We start from the raw sequence: 25,327 nt of genomic DNA, 5'->3' as shown, positions 1-25,327 counted from the left end.
AGAAGCATGGATTATACTGCTTCCATGTTGCTTTTGTGTATTATTTCAGCCCTTTTTACTGTGGCAGGACAAGGTGATTCTACGATGGTTTATGGCTTTTTGTCTTTGGCATTTAATTAAGAACCTCAAGCCGTATATTTATCATTCCTAAATGAAATTTTGTAAATTACAAAATTGAGTATTGCCTGACTTTAGGTGCTGAAAAAATTGTAGTGGCTTGTCTTCATGTGCTGGACATTTAGTTTTTAAGTGTCATTAATCATGTTGGCCTCATAATATTTGTCAGTGCCGCCATACCCAACATACACGTAGAGTGAGGAACGTCATTATTAATGTACGTTGTAAATGGACATTATTAATGTGTGATGTAAGTCCATGGTCTTGATAATTTAATACTTTTTGGGAGTTCCCTAGTGGTCCAGTGGTTGGGACTCCTCACTTTCACTGCCGAGGGCCTGGGTTCAATCCCTGGTCGGGGAACTAGGATCCTGCAAGCCACACGGCCAAATAAAAATAAAACTTTTTTACCAACTTCTTATCAGAAGATAATATTTTTTACCCGATAATGTGGCCATTGAAGAGTTTGTACTAGGAGTAGAAACATCAATCTTGTCATTTTCTTGTTCTGTGGAGTGAAGAGTGTACGCTGCAAGAATCTTCTAAACCACACATTTATTTACATTATTTGATTAAAACTTCTCCTTTCACCTGGTGAATGAACACTGGACTCAGAATGTAAACAAATGTATCAGGTACTTTGGTTTTTAAAAAGCCCATGTTGCAAAGCGGAAATAGAAACACAGACGTAGAGAACAAATGTATGGATACCAAGGGGGAAAAGGGTGGGTGGGAGGAAGTGGGAGATTGGGATTGACACATACACACTATTGATACTCTGTATAAAATAAAATATGACACATACACTATTGATACTATGTATAAAACTGATGGGAACATACTGTATAGCAAGGGAACCCTACTTAATGCACTGTGGTGGCCTAAATGGGAGGGAAATCCAAAAGGAAGGGGATATATGTATATGTATGGCTGATTCATTTTGCTGTGCAGTAGAAGCTAACACAACATTGTAAAGCAACTATACTCCAATAAAAATTAATTTAAAAAATAAATAATAAATTAATTAATTTAAATAAATAAAACAAATAGTAAATAGGCCCCATGCAGCACCATGGGTCAGGGGGTAGCTACAAATATCAGATGAAAGAAAGGATGAACTTGGATGTGCTGATGATGTGGACAGGGCAGAAATTCTCAATGATGCTCAGCAGAGAAGCAGGTAAGTAGGCCCAGGTAATAAAATACATATCCAGACAGGCTCCGAGACTACCAGCTCAGAGCATCTGCATTTGCACCGTCCGTGGACACCAGGGTGTTTTGGGGGCCGCCCTGTTATGTTGGCAGGATTTCCATATTATGTGTCCTGTCCACCCAAGGCAGGAACAGAACTGGACTTCTCAGCTGGCTTGTAGGGAGGGCACAGGTGTCACTTAGAGTCACCAATGAGATGTACTCACAAGAGACTCACTCAAGAGGGAACAAAGAGACCCCACAGGCCACTCTCTGGTTATAGCGACAACAGAACATGCAGCTTCCGGGCAGCAGGGTAGCATGACTGGCGTCCAGGGTCAGTCTCACTGGGATAAGCTGTAGTGGTGTCTCCTTGGGACAGGGGCAGTGAGGCTTCCCAGGCAGCCCTGTGGTACGGCTGGCCTTGTTCCTGGCTCTGTTTCTTCCCTTCTTGCCTCTCTGGCCCTCCCAGAGATTCTATGAACTTCCTAAGAATCTTTTAATAATTTCCTCTTTTTTGCTCAAATCAGCTAGAGCATTCTGTTGTTTGTGAGCTGGCAAGTTGACAAAAACTCCATTAAGGGCAGACTCACTGAACTCTAATGAGAAAATTGTACCTGTTGCCTTCACTTAATAAAGGAGATAAGACTAAAAAAAAACCCAGTGACATGAGAAGGACTCTCAGTGTGGGAAAAGGAAAATACAGATACAAGATGTTACAGTCATTACTACCCTGGGGTCCTACATTTGAATCAGAAATATCAATGTGAATTTGTTGGGTATTTTATCTCTTTTAAAAAAATTCCTAGCTTTGTCCTTCAAAAGCCCCAGAAACGGGAGTCCCCTTGTGGCCTAGTGGTTAGGATTCCAGGCTTTCACTGCCATGGCCCTGGTCGGGGAACTGAGATCCCACAAGCTGCATGGCATAGCCAAAAAAGAAAAAAAAAAGCCCCAGAAAAAATGACCAACTCAGTGGTAATAAACACTTCTTGTGCGCAGTTGATTGTCTTGAAATGCTGTTTCTCAGTAAACGACAATGAGCCTTCTTGAAGAAATGGCTGATGCATGTGTGGGCAGGGAATGTACAAGGTGAACCTGAAACATCTGACCAGAAAGCAAAGAATGATCAAAGATGAGTAGGACTGGGTCAAAAAAGAGTCAGAACCAGGACTTCCCTGCTGGTCCAGTGGGTAAGAGACTCTGCGCTCCCAATGCAGGGGGCCCGGGTTCAATGCCCTGTCGGGGAACAAGATCCTGCATGCCACAACTAAGAAGTCCACATGCCGCAACTAAAAAGATCCTGCATGCTGCAACTAAGACCCGGTGCAGCCAAAATAAATACATAAATAAATATTTAAAAAAAAGAGTCAGAACCAACTTGAAGACATCCCTGCTGGTCACAGAGGGCAGAGTTTGAACATCAATAGCATACAAATGGCAATGAACCAAAACATATCAATACATTTAAATCCAAGAATTCATAATAATACAAAAACAAGCAAACAAACACCAATTGTTCCCTTTGGAAGATGCTAGAAAGCTGACTATTTTGAAAACTACTCAACAGAGGGAGAGACTCAGGCCTTTACTCTTCCCTTCCTGTACAAACATTACTACCGGGTAACCACATAGATGAGAAATTTCTCTATATGGAAGTATTCCAGCATGTAGATAAACAAGGGATGATAAATTGAAATGTTACCGTTCACATTTCCTGAATTTAGAATCTAAGCACGGAACTAACAAAACAAAACAAGACAGCCAGACGTAGGCCTCACGTTGAAAAACACACCACCACCTATGAAGAATCTTCCCTCTAAAAAACAATCAAACATTCATCTGATTAAACCTCTAAATACAACAATTTGTAGGAAATACAGAGCACAAGGGAACTCACTAAAGAGACAACAGTTTGAAGATACAGTCCACAAAATCCTTACTGTGGGAAGTCTGCAGGACAAATGGTCTGATTTCTTCAGTAAATAAATTGTAAAGGAAGAACAATTGTAAAGGAAGAAAAAAGGGAACCTCTAGATTAAAAGAGACCTAAAAACATGTTGGAAACAAAACAGACAAACAAAAAGCAGGCCAAAGCTAAACAATGATGTGCAGGGATTCAGGCCTGGATGATAAAAACCATGTAAGAAAAATGAGCAAGTAATCCCCGTAGAGGTCCACAGCACTGCTCCTCGGGGGAATTGGGGTTGTTTGGGGACGGGCACATGGAGGGGTCAGGGTTGGGCTGTGTTGACAAAGTTCCAGTGGTGATGATAAGGTGTTGCTTTAGAATAATCCAATAAGTTGTGTATTTACTTTATGCTGTTTTCTATATTTGCGTTGCATTTAACAATAAAAGTTTTGAGTGATAATGGAAAACCAGAAATCATTTTCACTTATTCATTTAGTTTTAAAATAATTTAACAAGCATTTCTGGAGTGTGAGCTGGGGAACCAGCAGATACTGATCCTTGCCTTCGGGAACTTTGTGTTTTGAAAGACGGGTGATGCAGTGCCATGTATCTGTAATCACAGCAGATTGGAGTGGAGCTGAGTGGAAGAAGGCAGGGCTTCAGGAGGTGATGTGTAGTCCGGGGAGGACTACATGGTGGCTGGGAATAGTGAGATGCAGTAGGAAAAAAAGGAGTAGACAGATTCCAAATATATTTTGGGGGTAGAACTGACAGATTTGTTGTTTGTGGGTGGGTGGGATAAAGAAAGTCAGTGATGCCTTTAGAATTGTTTCACTAAATGGACGTTGAAGCTATTATTACTAAGATGGCCAGATTCGAAGTAACATAAAGAAGAGGCACTCATGGCACTAAAACTTGCTGCCCTGCTACAAAAGGAGTGTCTCATATCATCTCCCAGGTTCCTGGAGCATCCTCTTTTATCTCATGGAGCTGTGAATGCCTTGCACATAGAAGGCACTCAGTGTTGTCATTTGAATGCAAAGCACATGCCGTGCATTTACTGCGATCACAGGCGAGGAGGAGGTGATGCAGGCCAAGACCCTCCCCCTGACATTGTGTCATGTCAGCTTACTGAGTGCACACACATGCGTGTGACAGAGGAAGAAGTGTAACCACATGTCCTGACATGATACCCATGACATGTGAGCTTAGTGCTTTTATTCCTAAATTGTAAGTGAAGAAACCCAACAGCAGACAGCCTAAAGGATATGGCCAGGTTCTCACACTCCTAGGGGGTAAATCCAGACCCAAACTCAGATGTCAGCCTGAGGCCCATGTAGTTTGCTGCGATGACCAACTCACAGGGCCTCCATCACCATCTTTCCCTTCCCCCACAAACACTCCCACTCCCAAGCTACCATCCCCCGGGGAAGTCCTTCTCTTCTTGACCCCAGGACTCTGTCCGCTGGGGGCCCCTCAGAAGGCCACTCCGACTGCCCCAATGTCCTTGGGGCCAGAGCCACTTAGTGGACTGACCACAGGCTGAAAGACACTGGCTTCAACTGGCGATGACATGGGAGGGACTGTGGCCGCGTCAGGCAGACCCAGCCCAAGTTTAAAGTCACTGAGCTCTGCTGCTCGAGTTGGTGAGAAGGGGAGCAAACCCAGGCGAAGCAGATCACTCCAGGCCTGCGGGCAAATCCCACTCCCGAGAGGACCCGTCCGCAGGCAAGCGGTTTGGGAGAGGTTTGGAATGAGCGGAGAGCAGGGTGAACCAGTGAGGGAGCCGTCATCCGTGAATGTATCTTACTCTTCTAGAACAAGACTTGTATACCTGACACCTACTCCCCAGTGGAAGGTAAACATGCACTTTCTAAACACCAGCTGTTTAGTGGTCACGAGGAAATTCTGCCTTCCCCCTGCAAGACGCCCACCCACGCCCCTGGCCTTGACAGCAATACTGCAGCTGCCTGGCATCTTTCCCACATCCCCCCCCCACCCCCGACTCCTTTTCTCCTTCTCTCGGTGAAATCCAAATTCAGCTGAAATGCCACTTCTGTGGAGCTTTCGCTCCACAGGCATAGTTCATCTCTCCTTCCTCAGTTCTTCCAGAATCTGGTACTCTCCTCAATTAGAGCTTGCACTCCAGGGCGTTTTGATTTTCCTGGTCCACGTAAGAGCTCTCTAAATGTGGTTGCAGGGAAGAATGAGGCCATGAAGCTGACGAACATGTCAGCATATTACAAAGCTCAGGGGACTTCCCTGGTGGTCCAGTGGCTAAGACTCCGCGCTCCCAGTGCAGGGGGGCCGGGTTCGATCCCTGGTCGGGGAACTAGATCCCGCACGCATGCCACAACTAAAAGTTCACATGCCCGCAACTAAGACCCGGCGTAGCCAAAATAAATAAATATTAAAAACAAACAAACAAACAAAAAAAGAAGCTCGGGCTTCTGCTCTTGGGTTTCTTCACTTACAATTTAGGAATAAAATCACTGACCTCACATGTCATGGGTTTAATGTCAGGACATGTGGTTATACTTCTTCCTCTGTCACATGCTTGGTGTGCACTCAGTAAGCTGACGTGACACAATGTCAGGGGGAGGGTCTTGGCCTGCATCACCTCCTCCTAGTCTGCAATTGCAGTAAATGCACGGCACGTGCTTTGCATTCAAATGACAGTATTGAGTGCCTTCTACGTGCAAGGCATTCACAGCTCCATGAGATAAAAGAGGATGCTCCAGGAACCTGGGAGATGATATGAGACACTCCTTTTGTAGCAGGGCAGCAGGTCTTAGTGCCATGAATGCCTCTCCTTTATGTTACTTTGGATCCAGCTTACTTTCCATCATCTACACTAATTGAAGGGTATTGTGTCATTGGTGACTGTGGTACCAAGGTAGTACCTACAAAATTCCGTAGGTGACTCTGTCACAATACGCAGAAAATTATTGTCTGATATCTTCTATTTAGCTTTGGAATGCTTCATATGATGAAAGGGGCAGACTTATTTTCTATTTATTCAAGGGATAGTGCCAGTCAGTGTGCTAGGCTCTGAGGACTCAAAGGTGCATAAGACATTGACAGAAATGCAAAGAAACGGTGATAAATTCCATAGTATAGGTATAAACAGACCTAGTTCTGGTTTAGAGGGAAGGAAAACCTCATGGAGGAAGTAGTGTATCAATCTGGATGGGCTAGACTTGCTGCAATAACAAACAAACCTCGACTCTCAGTAGCTTAACATCCCAAAAGCTTACTTCTCATTGATGCTACATATCAAATGCACATCAGCAGAAGTCTCTGCTCACTGCAGCCACCTAGGGCTGCAGGGTAATAGGGGTCTTGTCTTATCTCAGCATGTGCTTCCAGGATCACCTAGCCAGGGAGAGAAGGCATGGGGATTGTGCATTGCCTCCTCATGCTCCTACCTGGAAGAGGTGTGTTATCATTTGCCATTTGCCACTTCCCTGCCCACAGTTAACCATAGGGCCACACCTAACTTCACATCCTAGCCTGTGCCCAGAAGGCAGAGAGCTGGAAATACTCGATGAAGAACATGAATGACTAGTGTTGTGCAAGCGACTTCGTCCCAATCTGCAGAGATGCTTGTGAAGGGGAAGGGCTTCCCAGCGGGTGAGAAGCTTTAGGAAAGGTGCAAATGTGGGGAAGTCTGGCTGCAGAAAAGGGGTCCTAGTAGGAGTGCCAGGAGGCAAGTTTGCAAAGGAAGACAGGTCACGCTGTGAGAGCCAGGCAAGGAAATTGGATTTGATCCAGGAGACACTGCGGGTTTTACAGGAGCTGTGGTTTAGGATGAGTAACCTGATTGCCGTGTGCCGGAGAGGTCAGAGGGTGGCAAACTGGAGGCAGGAGATCCAGTTGCTTATTATTATTATTTTTTCTAAACGCACCACTTTACTTTCCTTGTAAGGCAGCCAGGCATTACAAACCTTAAGCACGTGACAGTCACATGATTTCTTCAATAAGCCCTAGAGCTTCCACAACTCTCCTGGGGCCTACAGCCCGAGTAGTCCTGAGAAGTCTAACGTTAATGCTTTCTCCACAGGCACACGTTCCTTTGAGGTTTTTTTTTTTTTTTTTAATAAATTTATTTATTTTTATTTATTTATTTTTGGCTGCTCTGGGTCTTCCTTGCTGTGCGCAGGCTTCTCATTGTGGTGGCTTCTCTTGTTGCGGAGCACGGGCTCTAGGCGCACGGGCTTCAGTAGTTGTGGCGTGTGGGCTCAGTAGCTGTGGCGCACGGACTTAGTTGCTCCGCGGCGTGTGGGATCTTCCCGGACCAGAGATTGAACCCGCGTCCCCTGCATTGGCAGGCGGATTCTTAACCACTGCGCCACCAGGGAAGCCCTGATGTTCGGGTTGTTGAACACAAGCTCACTGGATCATTTGTCTTCAACACAGTCCATTTCTGTTTCTAGAAGTATTCACTGTGCTTTCTTCTCGATGAACATGCTGACACCATCTTGAACAACCTCCTAGTCAGAGTTTCCCTGTCTTCGTATATTCTAGCAGGTAGCAAAGGCCATTACAACCCTTGGTTTGGACACCGACTTTCACACCTACGTGTTCAGACTTATCTTTCAGAAGTTGTTCTATCTTGTTTACTGCTGAAGGGATCAGGGTGAGGGTGGCCCGGGTGGGCTGCAGCTTCCTCTGGCTCACAGCCTGCATGGTGGCCCCGACTAACAAAGCCGACATCCTCGCTGCCCTGGCTCCCCGGGGCCTCGGGCCAGAGCTTGGCCACCTCAGCCTCTCTCCATGGACAAGGTGGGCACATTCTCCATTTGCTTCTTATACTAATCCAGGCAAAGGGTGATAAGAGCTTGAAGTGGGGTCTTCTGAATGGGGAGGAAAGAGAGGTGGTACACATCAGCTACTGAAGAGAAAGACTTGCTCAGGTCTGGAACGAATTAGGTATGAGATGCAAGGGGGCTGCAGAGTCAAAGGCGATTCCACGGTTTTGAGCCTAGGAGAACAGTAATATTATAAATGGAGAAAACAGTGCAAGATGGCAAGGCTGGGAAGGAAGTTCAGGGCTTGCTGATGCAAAGCAGGGGTTTTTATTTTGTTTACTCTTGTTTCCCAGCACCCAGAACAGTGCTTAGCATATAATATGTGCCCAATGATATTTGTTGACTCTGTAACGCCAGTAGAACACAAATGGAGAAGTTCCCAAGCAATTGTGAATGCCGAAGTGGCACTCCTTCATGATGCCAATGCTAGGAAGGCAGATTTACTTACTTGAAGCCACAAGATGAGTTGCCAAGAAAGTGTAGAGAAAAAAAGGAGGAGGCTGAAGAGAGAGCTTTGGGAACCTTGACATTTAGGGGCCAGAAGGTAGGACCGGAATCCAGGGAAGGCGGGCATTTGAGGATGGGATCAATCGGTATCGGATGCTGCAAATGGGTGAGGGAGGCTGGGGACAGGTAAGAGGGCACTGGGTTGAGGAACTCAGGGGGAGCTGGACTCGGCCACAGCGCGGCCCTCCTAGCGGCAGAAGAGGCAGCTGCTGGCCTGGAGCGAGAGGAGGGCAGCGGCCAGAGCGGGAGGCTGAGCCAGGGGCGGTTCTGGGTTTTGTTTGGGTTTGGAGGGGTTATAACTGAGACCTGGATGTGGAGCAAGGTGGGGAGAGATTGAAGATGCAGGGGGGAGGGAGGGAAAGAAACCAAGGTGGGCCTCTAGAAGGCGGCGGGGAGGTCGTCTTCCAGCGGGAAGGGCCACTTCTACTCGAGGAGGAGGGCGGGGGAGGGGGGGAGGGGGGGAGGGATTAAGTTTCGCAGTTGTTGTTCGGTCCTTCCTGCCCTCCTGTTCCGTACGGAGGCACAGCGCGGACCGAGGGCCACCCCCAGTCAGGTGGCCACCAGCTCTTCCACCACGTTCAGGCGGTGGCCTCGCTTTCCCGCTTCCCGAGGGGAGGAGGCGGTCCCGAGCCCGGCGGGATGGGGGTGGGGAGGGGGAGGGGAGGGGAGGGGAGGGGGAGGGGGAGGGGAGGGCCCGGGCCCGGGCCCGGGAAGGTGCGGCGGCGCGGCGGGCGGGGCGGCCCGGGAGCCACACCCTGAAACTACCTGTGCGCGACAGGAAGGGCCCGGCAGAGCCTCTGCGGCCGGAGCGCTGGGCCTGAGACCGGAACCAGGCCCGCCCCGCGCCCCGGACCCGCGGCGATGGCCTGAGCCGCACGGCCTCCGGGACCATGAAGAGCGAGCGGGCGCGCAGGGGCACAGGCGGCTCCGGGGGCCTCGGCGCGGGACTCAAGTACACCTCGCGGCCGGAGGTGGGCGAGCGCGGGCGGCGCGGGCGGCGCGAGCGGCGCGGGCGCCTTCGGGGCGGGACGCGCGGGGGTCCGCGGCCGGGGGCCTGGGGGGGCCGGGGACCGGCGGGCCCGGGGGCTGGGGGCCGGGGGTCCCAGGGGGCGGGCAGCACCGCGCTCCTCTCGGCCAAGGGAGCCGCTACGCTGCCGGTTTGTGGCCGCGGCGCCGACCCGACAGGTGGAATTTCCTGCTCGGCGGGCTCCCGGCCGGACCTTCGGTTCCAGCCTCGCGGCGCCCGCCCCGGTTCCGGCGGTCCCGCGGTCCCCTGTCCCGGCCCTCCTGCCCCTCGGGCCTTTCCCTGGCCTGGAAGGGGGCTCATCTCGGTCCCTGAAGAACTCCGCGCTGTCCGTGCACATCGGGAAAGGAAGCAGCGGCGCAGGCTCTGAGTGGGTGATTCGGCCGGGGAAGGGATGTTTCCAGGGGGCTTTGGAGTCCTAGCGTCCTCGGCCTCTGCAGGAATTTGTTTTTGTCTTGCTGGTCAGAAGGCAATAGAGGACCTGTGCAGAGGGCAACTGGGAGACCAGAGCTTCGGTTGCCATGGAGCCTGGAGCTTAGGACTCCAAGGTGGGGCTTGCTTGGGCTTCTCCGAGGGGGGGATGGAGCCCTTTGGGAAGGTTACTCTGTGGGACAAGATGTGAGAACCTGCGTCTTGAGCTTTTTGGAGACACTGAAGCAGGAAGCTCTCGTTTGGCAGAAAGAACAAGGACATCTTAAAAGATCTTAAAACAAACATTAAGTCTTACCGTAGAGAGGCGGGAATGGGTTGTTAGCTGCTTTATTGATGGCTGCACCTAGGTGGCAGTGCCCAGGCAAAACTAGCAGCCAGGGCTCCACCTCTCTGCCAGCGGGGGCCCCGGTGTCCTGGAAGGCCCGCACACTGAGTGGGCGCTGAGAGGCAGGGGCTGTTTCAGGAGGGAGCAATGGATGGTCTGCCTCTCCCTTTCTCCCGGGATCCTGGGGTCAGTAAGCTCCTCTGCTACCCCGCACTACAGCCGTTGCTCCCATGCCAGGCCAGATTTTGGAGGTCTCTCAAATCAGTCCCTTTCTCCAAGTGGCATCCTGACTGAGGGAGCTTGCAGAAGGCCAGATTCTGGGGCTGCCGTGGTTCCCTGAACCACAAATAGCAACTGAGGCTGGGCACTCTTGTCTTCTCCACTTTTCCACCCCCTTTGCGGAAGGAAGTGTGGACTCAGCAGCAGTCTGGAGGCTGAGGTCTGTGTTCCCACTGAGTGTCTGCCCTGCGGGAGGTGGATGCAGCTGGGTGGCCGGCTTCTGTGGCTTCTGTTTCCTTTCCGTAATTGCCATGTTTGTGAATCCCTGATAATTGCCTACTGGGGCTCTCGACTCCTGCCTCCTCAGCAGAGGGCCTGCTGTTTGGTGTTTGTTATTTCAGGACTGTTTTTCTTCTCTCCCTCCACGTCACTTGTTCTTCCTCACTCCCCTTCCTGGGACTGTCTCCTGCTGACACTGGGAGAGCTGGGTCTTCCTGGATTCGCCTCTCACCACCCGCGCTGCACACTGTCCTCTGAGCTCCCACGGAGCTGCCACCCGTCAGCCCTCGCTTCCTTCCTCCTTGGTCCCTGCTCATTTCTCGCCTGCCGTGAAGCTCATCCATTCTCCTCTGGGCTCTTCCTTCCACTCCGTTTCTGCCGTTTTCCCCCGCATGGGTCACTCTGTCTTTTCTCCTGCCAAGCTCCATTGAACCCACTCTGAACCTCGTCCTGAGCTGGGCTCTCAAAGACAAATAAGATATGGTTGTTTCCCTTAAGGAGCTTCCCCTCTTGAGAGCCACGCTGAGAGTTGTGTGCGAACGTTAGACGTGACTCACTGTCCTGGGGGAAGTAGCCTGCTGTGCCCAGAGCTCCCGTCTGTCTCTCCAGGAAGTCTTCAAATGTGCCCCTCCACTCCGTGCTTTCCCAGAGCTCTCAGCCTCTGGGTCACCCTGCAGTGTTTGCAGTCAGGGTCTGCAGGCTCTCCCTTGACTCGTCTTCTGACTGGGAGGGGCAGCTGCTGTCCCTGGGTTTGTCCTTGGCATTAGCAGGGCCTGGCTGGGTCCTGCTGGGCCTCACAGGGGCACTGCTGCTTTTGAGTTCCTTGCTCCTGGCCTCTTCCATCCCTGCGTGGCTGGAGAAGGATTCTGTTTGATGGTGCTTGTACCTGGCTGCCTCCTTCCCAAGGCTGATGACTCTGGCCCCTGTCCCACTTCTACCTGTTCCTATTTAGTGGGAAGTGGCCACCTCTGTGTTCCCCATCGTCTCCGGAGCCCTGATGTACGTGTTGTGTCTGGGGACTGTGTGAGCCCTGCCTGCGTGAGAGCAGGGGCACAGATGCCAGTTCTTGTGGCTGTTAACGAGAAGTGGGAAGCCTGCCTCACCGGGTGTCCTGGCTCCTGCTGAACCTTTGATGGTGGCTAGGAAGCTGCTTTGAAGGAGCTCTTGGTTCCTCCTCAAGTCAGCATTGCCCTGGGTAAGACTCAGTATCTCCTCGGCAAGCAGAGACCAGGATTGAGAAGTCAGATGTGGTGGGATCAAAATCAGAGGTCGTAGGGGCCAGGCTGTGCAGCTCTGGCTATTCGGAGTCTCATCTCTTTGTTAATTGGTCAAACATTCACTCATCCACATAATAGCTATTTATTAGGTGCCCACCGATGGAGCATGTGCCAGGTGCTGGGCAATAGCCCTGAGAAAGAGCCCAGTCACACAGTCCGTGCCTTCAGGAAGTTGAATTCTGCATGATAAGGACTGGGTTCTGGAGAAGCCTGCGGGCCACTTAGGAGGGATGTGTAACCCAGGCTCGAAGGGCCAGGGTGGGTGAATTGTGGCCAGAGCCATCTGTGATGTGGTGACAGGAGTATCCAACATGGAGCCAAGACCTGGTGCTGCCTCTTTCCCGCCAGGTGATCTCAGAGATGTTACCTAATCTCTCTATGCCTCAGTTTCTGTGGCTATAAAATGGAGATGATGTATATGTTACAGGTTTTTTGCAAAGATTAAAGGGGATACCTTACATGAAAGCCCTTCATAAGTTGCAGCCTGGTGTACAAATCACACAGTTTGAATTTCTGAGTTGGAAAAGCCTCAAGACAAACTGTAAGGTGATGTCGAATCAGCAGGATGCATGGGAAGAGGCTGAGAACCCAGGTTGTCAGGTTGCTAACTGCGCAGATAGGCGGCCTACCTGCTGAGCACGGAATGTCTTCGAGGGGTGCTGGGGAATAGCATCCCAGCCGTGGAAACCCTCTTCAGTTTTCATTTCTCTCCCTTTACTTGGCCTCTATGAGGAAGGTCCTCCTGTGAAAGGGAAATGGATGCTAAGACCGGCTACACATCCCTTTCTCCCTCCTACCACACAAAACAGAACTCAGGCACTTCTTCCTTTCTCGGTTCATTGAGCCTGTGCTGGCCTCTCCGGAAGGGGAAGGCCCTGTGCTGGGAGCTGTGTGCAGGGGTGAGGAGAGAGCAGGGGCGCTGGTAAGCAGTGGGAACTGAGACGGAGACCTGGGTGCTGTGAATGGAGAGGAAGCCTGCGGGCCTTGTAACACCCTTCCCTCCACCTCGGTCCTGGGAGGACCTGGAAATCCGTGGCCCTCGTTTAGGACACGGGAAAACTGAGGGTAAGAGAAGACAACACTAGCTTGACAGCTGCCCAAGGAGGAAGCCCACGTCGCTTGCTACCCCTGGGAATCACTCGGGCGTGGGTCTGTCCAGAGCCGGCTCCTTTGTGAGGGCGCATCTCATCACAGGCTTCCCAACCTGGGCCTCTCACTGCTAGCTGTGGCCTGTGGCTGCCGTGGTTCTGGAGTCCCCTGCTGCCAGCTCATTCTCTGGCCTGTGGTTCTGCCCAGGCTGTTGGCTCCTGTCTCTCCTAAGAGAGAAAGTCTGTTCTTGGAAGAGGAGTGAGGGTGTGACAAGCCCCCAAGGAGCCCAGGTCCCAAAGATGTGGCTTCTGACCTTGCGCACTGGCTACTACTGGAGTGTTTAGAATACTGATAATCATCGCTGGGTTTATTGAGCATGTACCGTGTATTGGTGTTATACCTCTTAGAGTAAGACTATTATTATTATCATTTTATAGGTGAGGAAAGTGTAGCACAGAGAGGCTAAATAACTTGCCTAAGGTCACAGTGAAACAGTGGTGAGATCAGGATTTGAACTCAGGCCGTCTGGCTTCACTATATTCTACTTGGACTGCTGCAGTGCAAGGCAGGGCTGGCAGCCCAGTGGGCTCAGGAAGGGAAGAATTACTAAGGGTAAGAGTTGGTTTGATTTCGTAAGAAAATGGATTTTCTCTACTTGGGATTTTCTGAAATGCCTGGAGCTTAGCACATTTATAATAACCATTTGGTAGTATAGAAATGGGAAATGGGAACTTCCAAGATTCTCATGGAATTCTCACCCTGGCCGGCAGAGGTGAGAAGGGTATTTGGGGTTTGCTCAGAGCTCATGGGCAGTAATTGCCCTTTTTTCTTTGCTAAGAAATTTTTTTTCTTTTCGTTTTTTTTTTTTTAATATTTATTTATTTATTTATTTGGTTGCACCGGGTCTTAGTTGTGGCATGCGGGATCTTTAGTTGCAGCATGTGGGATCTATTTCCCTGACCAGGGATTGAACCTGGGCCCCCTGCATTGGGAGTGTGGAGTCTTAACCACTGAGCCGCCAGGGAAGTCCCACTAAGAACTTTTCTAGAAGCAGATTCCTATGAAAATTCTGTCTTGGAATCTCATATTTTCAGAATTTGCTTATTCTGTCCAGGCTTAGCAACAGAACCTTTAGAACCCTTGTGATAGTTGGCTAACCAGTCAGAATCTTGGATCCTTTGTCTCTCTGAGTTGGTGGTGATGATGGTGAAAAGATGGAGAAGAATATGATGACAATCATTGCTACCCATCACTAAATATGAGGACTTCAATTTATTCTCTTTCTTTATCCTCACAGCAACTATACGCGAAAAACGCCGAGTTTACAGATGACAACACTGAGATTCAGAGGGCTTGCATAATGGCCCAAAGGCAGAGGCACAGCAAGAGTTCAAACCTAGATCTGTGCAACTTCAAAGCTTATAGCCTTAACTGCAAAGCCATTGTACTGTTGTATTCCAGAGACAGGGTGCTTGATGCACATCCCCAGCAAAATCCTAGGACACATCGTTCAACAGAGTACTGAGAGCCAGGTGCCAACACAAATCCACTAAAGACCTCTCACACCAAACTCGTCTGGTTTCTCCTCTTGATGAGGTTACTCACCTGATAGACCAGGAGACCGGCTGGAGACGGGATTTCAACAGGCTTTGAAAAATGTAGCTTTGTTTTTACTACACACACAATCAAAAATCATAATGGGACTCATCAGGTTGTTTACGTTTTGCATGACTCTTTCCAGTCTTTGCCACATGCATGGGTTTTATCTAGTGTGTTGCTGTACATGTACTGTTTATATTCTGGAAGGCATATCAGCCTCCTATCTGCTGGTCACACTGGAGGGCCAGGGGCTGGAGGAGAGTCTGGTCTGGAGGGTTGTGTCTGGCTGAGCAGCTGGGCCTACGAGGGTCCCCTCGTGCATCCAAGTCCTTTGGGGCGGTGGCCTCGGGGCTGCCCCTGATTCCCTCCTGTGTCATTTCTTTTTTTCTTTTTTTATAAATTAATTAATTTTATTTATTTATTTTTGGCTGCGTTGGGTCTTCGTTGCTGCGCGCGGGCTTTCTCTAGTTGCGGGGAGCAGAGGATGCTCTTCGTTGCGGTGCCCGGGCTTCTCATTGCGGTGGCTTCTCTTGTTGCGGAGCACGGGCTCTAGGCACGTGGGCTTCAGTATTTGTGGCACATAGGCTCAGTAGCTGTGGCTCGTGGGCTCTAGAGCGCAATGTCAGTAGTTGTGGCACATGGGCTTAGTTGCTCTGCGGCATGTGGGATCTTCCCGGACCAGGGCTTGAACCCGTGTCCCCTGCATTGGCAGGCGGATTCTTAACCACTATCGAAGCCCTGTGTCATTTCTTATCTAGTAACAACTCTGATGAAGTCTTGGAGGTTTGCTTCTCAGCTCTGTCGATGACACCCTAGTGGGAGGGAAAGGCCAATACCTCGGATGACTTAATCATGAGTCAGAAGGACCTGGGCTGCCTGCAGGAGAGACTGCTGAGAATAGCACTGTGTCCGGCTGCCTTAGGGGTAAGAGCACCACCCTGACAGCAGACGCAAAGCCTCCATCCTCCCACAGCTGGGACGTGAGGAGTCTGAGGGGCGAACAGGGCACCACAGCAGATCCAGAATTTTGAGCTGACGAAGCCAGGCATGTAATGGGGCTCCCTAAAATGTAAAGTAAAAAATTTTCCCCCTCCCCGATATTTTTACTTGTTTATACTATTTTTTTTGGGCTGCACCCACGAGGCATGCGGGATCTTAGTTCCCGGACCGGGGATTGAACCCGGGACCTCAGCAGTGCAAATGCGGAGTCCTAACCACTGGACCACCAGGGAATTCCCTAGACAGACATTTTAATAACTTGGTATTGCCTATGCATATTTTCTAAAAAAAAGTTGCTTTCTTTTTTCTGATTATTAAAGTTAGAAAGGACTTTTAATTTTATTATTATTTTTTTTAAATTTTATTTATTTATTTATTTTTGGCTGTGTTGGGTCTTCGTTTCTGCGCGAGGGCTTTCTGTAGTTGCGGCAAGCGGGGGCCACTCTTCGTCGCGGTGTGCGGGCCTCTCACTATCGCGGCCTCTCTTGTTGCGGAGCACAGGCTCCAGACGCGCAGGCTCAGTAGTTGTGGCTCACGGGCCTAGTAGCTCCGCGGCATATGGGATCTTCCCAGACCAGGGCTCGAACCCGTGTCCCCTGCATTGGCAGGCAGACTCTCAACCACTGCGCCACCAGGGAAGCCAGGAAAGGACTTTTTAAAGTTGAGCAATACAGAAATACACACAGTGAAATTCCTCTGAAATTCTCTTCCCCAGGTTTTATAACCCCTATAAATAGTTTGGTTTCTATTATCCCACAGTCTTCTATGTATGAACTAATACTTATGTGGATATTAATATATATGTGTACACGTATTCTTCCCCAAATGGAATCATGATGTCATTCCTATTCTGCAGCTAAAGACATGGTTGTAATGAATTAATTCATCACACGTTTATTACAAATCTTAACCCATGCTAAGATTGTGGGGCAAGACACAGCCCCCTCTCCGTTCCCCATCCTTAAGGAGCAGATGGTTGACTGAGAGACTGAGAGACTGGGATGTGGGTATGTTTGGGGTGATAGGGAAACTGGAGGATGTCACCCCACTAAAATGGTGGGGCAGGGGCTTTCCTTGGGAGCATCTCAGAGGAGACACCTAAGCTGAGTCTGGAAGGGTGGGAAGTGCCCAACAATTTGACTTTTTTTTTTTTTCATTTAATATTGTATCTTAGAGAGTTCTTCCATGTTATTTCCTACTCTTTGAAAAACCGCTCTTGCTGTGTAAACTTTCATCAGGTGGATCTGTCATTCTGTATTATTATTATTTTATTTGTATTATTTGTGTGTGCTAATTGACTGTGTTATTGGACAATTGATGGAAACAGAGTGATGGGGGATAAGGGAGGAAATTGACGAACAGCCCTCATGGGGACCTTGCTGGGCAGGCCCTGTTTGGATTATGCTGTTGCATTCTGGGTTCCATGTCTTAACGGCAATGTTGCTGCTGTGCAGATGGCCAGAGGTTCAGAAAACACTTTGAACCGTTGAGTTGAGCATTTTAGCCAGAGAAAGAGCAGACCCAGAAGAGTATTTCAGGAGCCTCCCTGAGCTGGAGGAATTAGGCTGGTTCTATCGCAATGCTAATGTGCAGGGCTATTGTGATGCCGATCACCCTCGGGGGAAGGGAGAACTTTGTAACACTTGCCCTAACTGAAAATACTCTTTGCCCTGGGAGGACGGGAGATGCAATGACGTCTAAACTGTTTCGGCTCTAAGAATCCGATTCCAAGGACACAGTTCTCTCCTCTCTCCCGTCCTTTGACTTCTGTGCACAGGTTGTAATTGTGGATTGGGGCCTCCAGGCGCCCTTCCCTGGCGACGGGGCTTTCTTGTTTGCATATTCAGTGCTTTCTCCCAAACAGCTAGATTTGTAGCTGAGTGAACATTCCTGGGAGCTACTGAAAAGGTGGAAGAGGCGTTTCTGAACGTAGTCAATTCCTGGAGGCTGGTGTGCTTTGGGTGTTTCCACTAACTTCTTCAGATCCCTGGGTCCAGCAAGGCAGCTGTTAAAAAAGGCTAAAAGGTACCGTGGGATACTACTCGGCAATAAAAAGGAGCAAAGCATTGATGCATGATGCTCCAGGGAATTTTGCTGAGTGAAAAAAGCCAGCAATCCCAAAAAATTCTATACTGGGTGATCCATTTATATAACATTTTTTAAAAAATTATTTATTTATTTATTTATTTTTGGCTGCGTTGGGTCTTTACGGCTGCACGCCAGCTTTCTCTGGTTGCAGCGAGCGGGGGCTACTTTTCGTTGCTGTGCGCGGGCTTCTCATTGTGGTGGCTTCTCTTGTTGTGGAGCACGGGCTCTGGGCGTGCAGGCTTCAGTAGTTGTGGCACACGGGCTCTAGAGCTCAGGCTCAGTAGTTGTGGTATGCGGGCTTAGTTGCTCTGTGGCATGTGGGATCTTCCTGGACGAGGGATTATCTAACATTTTTGAAAGGACAGTTTTAGGCTAGTGGCTGGGGGGGCAGAAGGGAAGTGGGAGGGATCCTTGCATTGGAACTGTTCAGAATCTTGACTCTTGGTAGTTACAGGAACATACACCAGTGATTATATCGTATGGAACTTAATAGTTACACACAAAAGAGTACAAGTAAAATGGGAACTCTGAATCAGATCTGTGGGTTATATCAATATTGTGGTGTTATAATGTAGTCTTATGAGATGTTACCACTGAGGGAAACTGGGCAAAGTGTACAAGGGATCTTGGTATTATTTCTTACAACTGCATTTGAATTTACAGTGATCTCAACAAAAATGTCAATAGCTAGAAAAAACACTAGCCCATGAAATCGGAATGTGGGCTTGGTGAAAAGTCAAGAAGAAGGATGAAAAGAAGTTACACGGTACTGCCTTCACCTCTGTCTTGTTTAGTTTCTTTCCTGTTTAGTTTCTCGTTTCTTAGTTTCTTAGTCTTGTTTCTTGGTTCCTTGTTTAGTCTCTTTCCGGTTTAGCTTCTGGGGGAACCTGCGTGGTTGTGCCCCTGTGGGCAGATACTTCTGCTCCCGGTCAGGTGACGGGGGCAGGAGAAAGGGGCGTGGCTGCCCCAGGAAGATGGTCTCTGGCCAGAAAAGACAGGGCAGGTGCAAAGTTTGTGGGATCAAAGAGACTGGCTGGGTTTGGGGGTGCTGCTCTGTTACACAATCTTGGAGCCCATCTGAGATGGAATTCTCTGGTTGGAATTACAAAAGAGGTTGTGCCCTGGGGGAGCATTTAACTGAGGACTGGGAGAGGGTGAGACTGGGAGGGCCTAAACTTAGATGCCTCGGTATCGGGAATAGCAGGTGGCCGGGCTGGCTGACACCAGAGAGCCTGGGGGGCTATCAGCAGATCCCTGGGGTGTGGACTGAGCATTCTCTCCCCTTCTAGGGGTGGACACAGGTCTGGAAAGTTGCCTGGGTCCTGGCACCTGCCTTGGGTAGGCTACCTAATTCTGGCTAGGAAGAGAGAAGTCCTTCAGCCCATCCATCAGTCAGGTTCTAACCCTGGGCAAGGTCAAGGGAAGAGGGTACGGGGTAGAGAAGCAGTACAAAGAGGAAAGTGGGGCAGCCTGACCTCCTAGGACTGCCTGTCTGCCCTCTGTGGCTGGGGGGTATCATTGATGCCAAGGGTTTGAGGGAGGTGAGGTCCCAGGGAGAAAGACTGTGGACCAAGGTGGTCCTTGGACGCTTCCTGGAGGGGCTTGGCCCTGGGCTGTGTCCTCAGGGACAGGCTGGGCTTGGGAGGTGGTGACAGGAGCAGAGCCTTTCAGTGGCAGGATGGCGCCAGCCTCCTGCTTCCTTACAGCTTTGGGGGCCTCCTGGCTGGGGTCAAGGTTAGCACCCCCAGACCAGTGTTGAAGGGGTGGAAATCCACCAACTCCAACCCCTCATAAAAGAAAGACGAGGCTTGTATCCACGGAGTCTGGTTGCAGGTGGTGTGGTGCCAGTGCCACAGTGGTATGGGCCGGGGCGGGGCTTGGGCAGTGCCAGGAATCGGGAGGGGACACAGACATGAAACCTGCAGGAGCTCGACGCCGGCTGGCAGAGAACCACCGGGTCCCGGGCCGACAGTGCCCTTGGTTGGCTGAGTCAGGCCCCTGGGGCTTTCGGTCCCGCTCTGACCAGGTGTGCAGAGTTTTGGGTTATTTTATTTCCTTCAGTGGGAGCTATTGGCTCTGGGTCAGCTTTCTGTTCTCCTTGGACTCACAGATCTACAGGTAATTCTGGATCCTCCTTAGGGCCCCGCAGCCTCACCCATTTTCCGGCAGGTCCTTCTTCAGGTGGGGCAGCTGAGGACAGTAACGAGGTTGAAGGGCAAGGGTGAGAGGTCAAGCAACAAGAAGGCAGAGGGCTTTGGGAGTCCATCACCAGCTGACCGGCCTTGGCTGGCAGTGTGTATCTGCAGAAATCTGCTGGCAGCCTCCGGGACTTCTGGATGGTGCTTATAACCTATCGTGGGAAGGTCCTGGGTGCAGAAGCCAAGTCCAGCCCCTTGCGCAGATACCTTGCATCCCAGGTGGTTGCTTAAAATAGGCTGACTGAAACTGACACGACCCAGCTGGCTCCTGTCGCTGTGGCAGAAGGTGGGTGAGCCAGGCCAGCAGCCTCCTGGGAATGGTAGGCGGCAGCGTATTCTCACAATCTAGTTCTCAAGAATGACCTGGGACACAGGTTAGACTTGCGGACCCCAGGGCTCTGCTCCTGCCATGCTGCATTGGAATCTCCTGGGAGAGGGGCTGGGGAATCTGGATGCTGAGCAAGCACTGTGCTGCTTTTATTTATTTATTTAATTTATAATTTATTTTTATTATTTATTTTTAATTTTTTGACTGTGTTGGGTCTTCGTTGCTGTGCGCGGGCTTTCTCTAGTTGTGGCGAGCGGGGGCTACTCTTCGTTGGGGTGCGCAGGCTTCTCATTGCGGTGACTTCTCTTGTTGCGGAGCACGGGCTCTAGGCATGTGGGCTTCAGTAGTTGTGGCACATGGGCTCAGTAGTTGTGGCTCGTGGGCTCTAGAGCGCAGGCTCAGTAGTTGTGGCACACGGGCTTAGTTGCTCCGCGGCATGTGGGATCTTTCCGGACCAGGGCTCGAACCCGTGTCCCCTGCGTTGGCAGGCGGATTCTTAACCACTGCACCAGCAGGGAAGTCCCATCTTTTACTTATTTTTTATCGTTATTTTTCATGGCTAGGCAAGTCTGGAGTATGCTGGAGTGCTACTATCAATGGGAGTATCCTGTTTCTTGAGAATCTGGCTTCTTTTGGGATCAGATGCCCTGGGCTTGAGTGGGTAGGTTCTGACATGGGTTTCTTTTCCCTTCTCCTTTGTTGCTTCGATCATCCTGTGATGAGCAAATCAGGTGTCCTTTCTGTGCTCATAATTTTGCTGGGCCAGGACTGCTGTGGCCACAGGATAAGTGAAGTCGCCACCCTTGGGAGCCTGCATATTGGCTGCACGCTGCCCACAGCCTCTTGAATTTTTTTGTGGGTGCTGACTTAACTGGAGAGAGTCCATCTCAGTACGGGGTCCCTTCATAACCAGCAGCGTGAAGAAGGGGCCTTTCTCCAGTTTCACCCCTGGTATCTCAGTGCTGCGCGTTGTACTGTTCTCAGCATCTCCCGGGATGACAAATACAGTGTTAAGTTTTGGAATCCACTCCTTGCTCTGTCGTCTCCGGTGGCCTTGAGCCCATGCTGAGTTTCTGGGGACTGTGGCCAGGATCTGATTCGAACTGGCATCGGGGAGTGGCCACGAGAGTCATGCTGGCTTTGTCTTTCCTCTTGAAAAGAAAAGGATCTTCGAAGTGCCGTGGAATTGGCCCTCACCTTGGAAAACCATTGCAGGTGCTGAGACTGTGCTTTCTTGCTTGAACCATCTCAGGGATATTTTATGGTCCTCATGACCACGGTGGCGGGATGACATCATGGAATTGAAATCCGTCCCAGCTGGTGGTGGGTACACCGAGTCACGGAACCGGTGAGCGAAGAGCGCCTGCCACCAGTCCACGGCAGAGTTGGACGTGGCACATGAAGCCAGCCACCCTTGTCTTCGTCTCAGGTCGGTGTCTCCAGCCAGTGACATCACCTCTGTCCCTTGACCTTGATCCTCTGCTGCAGAAGCACATTACCAGACGTCACGTGAGGGCCTTTCGTGGCCCCTCCCAGGACTCTCGGCCACCTCTTCAGTCTTCAGCTTCATCCCCTGCCTTCCTGGCAAATCACACCCAACCTTGGCCAAATGAGGAACAGTCTTTAAAAAGAGAGCCTGGCATGAAGATTTATTTCTTCTCCGTCTGCTTTGACTGAAATCTTGTGCAGACTTTTAGATCGTTAGTATTGTTTTTGCTATTTATAAACGTGAACACTTACCAGTAGCTTTTCTCCCATGAGGACCGCACTGAGCTGCCAATGCCACCTTCCGGCTTTGGATCTACTGGTCCCTGGAGCCGGTGGGAGAGCGGGCCCTGGTGAGCGAGTGGCCGGTGCCAGGCCATCAGTGTGCGCTTGGGGAACCAGGTAAAGGGTCCTCGCCAGCATGAGGATTCTGTGGTTGACTTGGACACAGTTTTGCTTGCTAAGCATTTAGCTTTCAGCCCTGGTGAGTTTCGTACTTAACAGGAGTAGGGTGACCACAAAGGTTTTTCCTATAGCATCAAATAAAATATGCCTTTTCCTTTTTACCTTCTATAAATTAGTTTTTTGGACAACCACTGACCTTGGGGAGGATATGCGTCATTTGCACTAGTGTGCTTAAACCAGCAGAAAATATGATATTTTCCAGGGCTTTTACGTCTCCCCTCCTGGATTTTTGGACGGTACTCCCTCTATCCCTCCAGGAAGTTGGGTGGGGATGGTGGTGATCTGATTTGCCCCTGCACCCCACCCCTTGGGCTCTCCCCTTTTGTCCCTTTGGGGCTTCACTCTGTGTGCACCCCTGATGCCTGTCTGTCCTCCAGGAAGTCATCCCTTGCTCTCTTGTCTGAGCTGGCCTTGAGCCAAGATCTAACTCGAGCTGGCCGGGGAGGAGAGGCCATGAGAGTTGCATGGCCTCTCTCTGTTTGTGGTAGGCCAGCACCTGCTTTACAACACTGTGTTTTGTATGTGCACCTGTAAATGTGTTTACTTTTACGAAAGAGAGGACAGGCAGAGGCAGGCACCAGCATCCTCCCTCTTCTGTTGGCTCTGCAGCCTGTAGAGAGACGGTTATGTGTAGGGAGAAGGTTATGTTTTCAATTAAGCCCGAACGGATGGGAGCTCCCTGCCACCTGCTCCCGGGGGCCACCCAATCCCGTGCATCCGTGAAACCCCAACAGGGGTTGGTGTGGCTTGTTCCGCTTTGCTGCTTTACTGGCTTCACTCCCTTTGTGACTTTGGACAGGTCACTCCCTGTCTCTCAGCCTCAGTCTCCTTATCAGTGAAAGGACTGGGTTAGGCAAGATGATCTCTAATATGCCTGAAAATGGAGCCAAGAGTAGGGTAATAAAAGGAAGTCGTCTAGTTACTGATTAAACAGCATTTCTGGCTGAGTGGAGCCTGGTATTCACAGTGCAGGGACGACCAGGGCCCTGCCTATGAGCTGGCGCCACGGCTGACAACTTGCTCCACGGCCAGGCTGGGGTGGCCCTTGGCCTCCACTGTCCATGCTGTTGGCCACCTTCCCCTTCCCAAGGAGTTTGCTTTCCCATATCCCAGAATACTTGCTCCCTGAGTTCTGGAAGCTGACCACAGGGAGGTAGAAAATCAGGATCAAATCTGGAGCTGCCGCCCAGTGACTGTGTGATCTTGCAAGGTCACCATTTCTCCCTGCCTTTCTGTAGAACGGCAGTGAGGGCACCAGTCATGCATGATTCCAGGATTGTTGTGAGGCTTGGGTAAGAAAACAGTTGTGAAATTACCCTGTACATTGAAAATAAACATATTAAACTATTATGTTACATTTCTTCCAACACATATAAACATAGACACACAGGGACTTCCCTGGTGGCACAGTGGTTGAGAGTCTGCCTGCCAATGCAGGGGACACGGGTTCGAGCCCTGGTCCGGGAAGATCCCACATGCCGCGGAGCAACTGAGACCTTGTACCACAACTGCTGAGCCTGTGCTCTGGAGCCCGTGAGCCACAACTGCTGAGCCCACACGCCACAACTACTGAAGCCCGTGTGCCTAGATTAAAACAAAAAAACAAACAAAAAAACTTACACAGTCTGCTCAGAGAGTCTAGCTAAAGCCTTACTGTTTTTTCATTTTCAAGTATGATTAGACAAAGCAAACCTATAGCCTAGAAGGGCAAAGACAAGATTCTGAAGATAATATAAAAACAAGCAAGTTCGTATCCTAAGAACAAGAAGGTAGTGCATTCATGAAATAGAAAAGACTGCTCAAGAAAGAACCATCTAAGGATAAAAGTCACTCTTGGAAATGAAATATAGGATTTTTAAAAATTAAACATTTGGGGACTTCCCTGGTGGCGCAGTGGTTAAGAATCCGCCTGCCGATACAGGGAACACGGGTTCGATCCCTGGTCTGGGAAGATCTCACATGCCACGGAGCAACTAAGCCCATGCGTCACAACTACTGAGCCTGCGCTCTAGAGCCCACGAGCCACAACTACTGAGCCCGCGTGCCTAGAACCCGTGCTCCGCAACAAGAGAAGCCACCACAGTGAGAAGCCCGCGCACCGCAACAAAGACCCAATGCAGACAAAAATAAATAAATAAATAAAAACATTTGTTGCCTTTTTAGTAAATCTCGAGATCCGGTGATGTAAGTCCTCCAGTTTTGTTCTTTCTCAGGGCTTGTTGCATTTCTTTGTGAATTTCAGAAGCAGCTCAGCAGTTTCTAGAACAGCCTGCTGAGGTTTTGATCAAGATTGTATTGACTCTGTAGGCAAATCCGAGGAGAACAGACATCTGAACTCTCTTGAGTCTTCCAATCCATGAACACAGGATATTGCTTGATTCATTTCTGTCTTTTAAACTTCCTCTTACCAACGTTTTGTATTTTTCAGCGTACAGGTGTTTTGCATCTTTTGTCAGATTTTCCCAAAAGTATTTCAGATTGTTGATGTTATTGTAAGGGTTTTTGGTTTTTTTTTTAGTTTTAGTTTCCAATTGGTCATTGTTAATGTATAGAAGTACAATAGATTTTTAGATACTGATCTTATATCCTGCAACCTTGTTAAACTCACTTATTATTTCAATAGCTTTTTTGACTTACAAAGCTGCAGTAATGGAGACAGGGTGGTATTAGCATACAGATAGACAAAGAGATCAATGGGATAGAATAGAGTCTGGAAATAGACCCGTGTATAAATGGACAACTGATTTTTGACAAAGGTGCAAAGGCAATTCAGTAGAAAAGGGATAGTCTGCACAACAGATGATAGTGGATATCCATATGTAAAGGGAAAAAAAAGAAAAAAGAAAAAAACAGAACTTTGATCCATACCTTGCACCATTAAAAAAAAATTTTAACTCAAAATGGATTCTACACCCAAATGAAAAACCTAAAACATTAAAACTACTGGAAGAAAACAAAGGAGAAAATCCTTGTTGCCTTGGGTTA

General features: G+C 49.6%; 1 protein-coding gene, 1 non-coding gene and 1 pseudogene across 7 annotated transcripts in view; 1 reads left to right on the top strand and 2 right to left on the bottom strand.

Moving 5' to 3' along the window:
- Nucleotides 1–4,693: 4,693 nt before the first annotated feature.
- On the bottom strand, nt 4,694–8,005 carry LOC133099092 (iron-sulfur cluster assembly 1 homolog, mitochondrial-like; annotated as a pseudogene).
- A 1,033-nt stretch (nt 8,006–9,038) lies between these two features.
- ST14 (ST14 transmembrane serine protease matriptase) overlaps nt 9,039–25,327 on the top strand; it is a 39,495-nt gene continuing 23,206 nt past the window's right edge. Inside the window, exons 1-2 of one of the 6 annotated variants that reach the window (XM_061203012.1) lie at nt 9,039–9,088; nt 9,314–9,506. In XM_061203012.1, the coding sequence (XP_061058995.1) occupies nt 9,426–9,506 (81 nt within the window). In that variant the 5' untranslated portion in view covers nt 9,039–9,088; nt 9,314–9,425. Of the gene's footprint in view, nt 9,089–9,120; nt 9,181–9,313; nt 9,507–9,685; nt 9,930–10,025; nt 10,108–25,327 lie in introns of those variants that run through there. The other 5 variants (XM_061203013.1, XM_061203015.1, XM_061203014.1 and 2 more) reach the window with 5 other exon arrangements.
- Nucleotides 15,939–16,011, bottom strand: TRNAA-UGC (transfer RNA alanine (anticodon UGC)). The gene has a single exon. It is a non-coding gene; the product is annotated as a tRNA-Ala (tRNA).

Source organism: Eubalaena glacialis, chromosome 10 (assembly GCF_028564815.1).
Source record: "Eubalaena glacialis isolate mEubGla1 chromosome 10, mEubGla1.1.hap2.+ XY, whole genome shotgun sequence".
NCBI lineage: Eukaryota > Metazoa > Chordata > Mammalia > Artiodactyla > Balaenidae > Eubalaena > Eubalaena glacialis.
The sequence above is the reverse complement of the archived record's forward strand: the minus strand, read 5'-3'. Positions and strand labels throughout refer to the sequence as shown.